This window comes from Monoraphidium neglectum (assembly GCF_000611645.1).
Source record: "Monoraphidium neglectum strain SAG 48.87 unplaced genomic scaffold scaffold02956, whole genome shotgun sequence".
NCBI lineage: Eukaryota > Viridiplantae > Chlorophyta > Chlorophyceae > Sphaeropleales > Selenastraceae > Monoraphidium > Monoraphidium neglectum.
In genome coordinates, this window is record NW_014010672.1 from 1,009 (window position 1) to 2,003 (window position 995).

At 67.7% G+C, this 995-nt stretch overlaps 1 protein-coding gene across 1 annotated transcript in view; it reads right to left on the reverse strand.

Annotated features, from left to right (window-relative positions):
• Positions 1 to 526: 526 nt before the first annotated feature.
• Positions 527 to 995, reverse strand: part of MNEG_11893 (2-oxodicarboxylate carrier 2) — a gene marked incomplete at both ends in the record, with an annotated part of 2,789 nt that continues 2,320 nt past the window's right edge. Inside the window, one exon of the mRNA XM_014039635.1 lies at positions 527 to 763. Within this exon, the coding sequence (XP_013895089.1) occupies positions 527 to 763 (237 nt within the window). The remainder of the gene's footprint in view (positions 764 to 995) is intronic.

A 995-nucleotide genomic window follows, 5' to 3' on the forward strand; every position in this document is an offset into this window, starting at 1 on the left:
CTTGTCTCCGTCTCCCCCCCTTCAACCAAGTCTTTTATGTGCGAACCGCAGCAATTCCCTCCCCTTTGCCCCCTAGATTGAGCTCACAGCGCTCGTGTAACGTTTAGCAAATTCACTGTAGCCTCGTGGCCCTCTGTGTGGTGTCGAGACTGCCGGGTGTTACAGGAGGGTGGCGGGCTGCCAGGGTGGGATCCCGGGGAGCGCGGCACAGCATGACAGGCCGGGCAGGAGGCGGCTGGGACGTGCGTGTGTGTCCCGTCGGCCCGCTGCGCTCTGCTGGACTCTGATGGGACAGGCAATCCTGCAGCGCAATCAGGGTGGAGGCCCAATAAAAAAAGAATGGCGAGCCGCCCACAGGAGCGCTCGCGAGATGGCCAGAAGCATGAGCGGTGGGAGGTGCGGGAGGCTAAGCCATTGCGGCGCACACGGCGCAGGTGACCGGGGCCCCCGGCTGCCCCGGCTGCGCCTCCTGTCTGCAGCAGCGCCTGCGTGACCTGGCGTTCAGGGGCATGCAGGCCGATGCCAATCACTCCGATATGAGGGCCGCTGCGCGCGCCTCCCGCGCGTCGTCCGCGGGCGTGTGGGCCGCCCCAAAGGCCTTGAGTGCCTCCTGGAATGTCAGCAGCCCCACGCTCTGCCCGATGCCGAGGCGCAGCGCCTTGGGCACGAATCCCTTGTACAGCGCGGTGGGCCCCTCCTCGCGCCAGATGGTGGCCAGGGTGGGGAAGACGCGAGTGTAGCGCCGCTCCCCGGGGAGCTGGCTCTGGAATCTAAGAGGGGGCACGGCCACGACGAGACGGGAGGCGTTGGTGACTGGGCTGGTGACCAGCAGGCGGGGCTGATTGTGGCGCACCGTTGCGCTGGACGCTCTGCACAGCTGACGCGCTGCGCATCAGGGCCCCCACACGGACCGCTGGCCCAGCGCTCAGGGGCTGCCTACGCAACGCACGGCCTGACACCCACCAGCCACCCACGCACCCTCCTCCCCTTTCCCC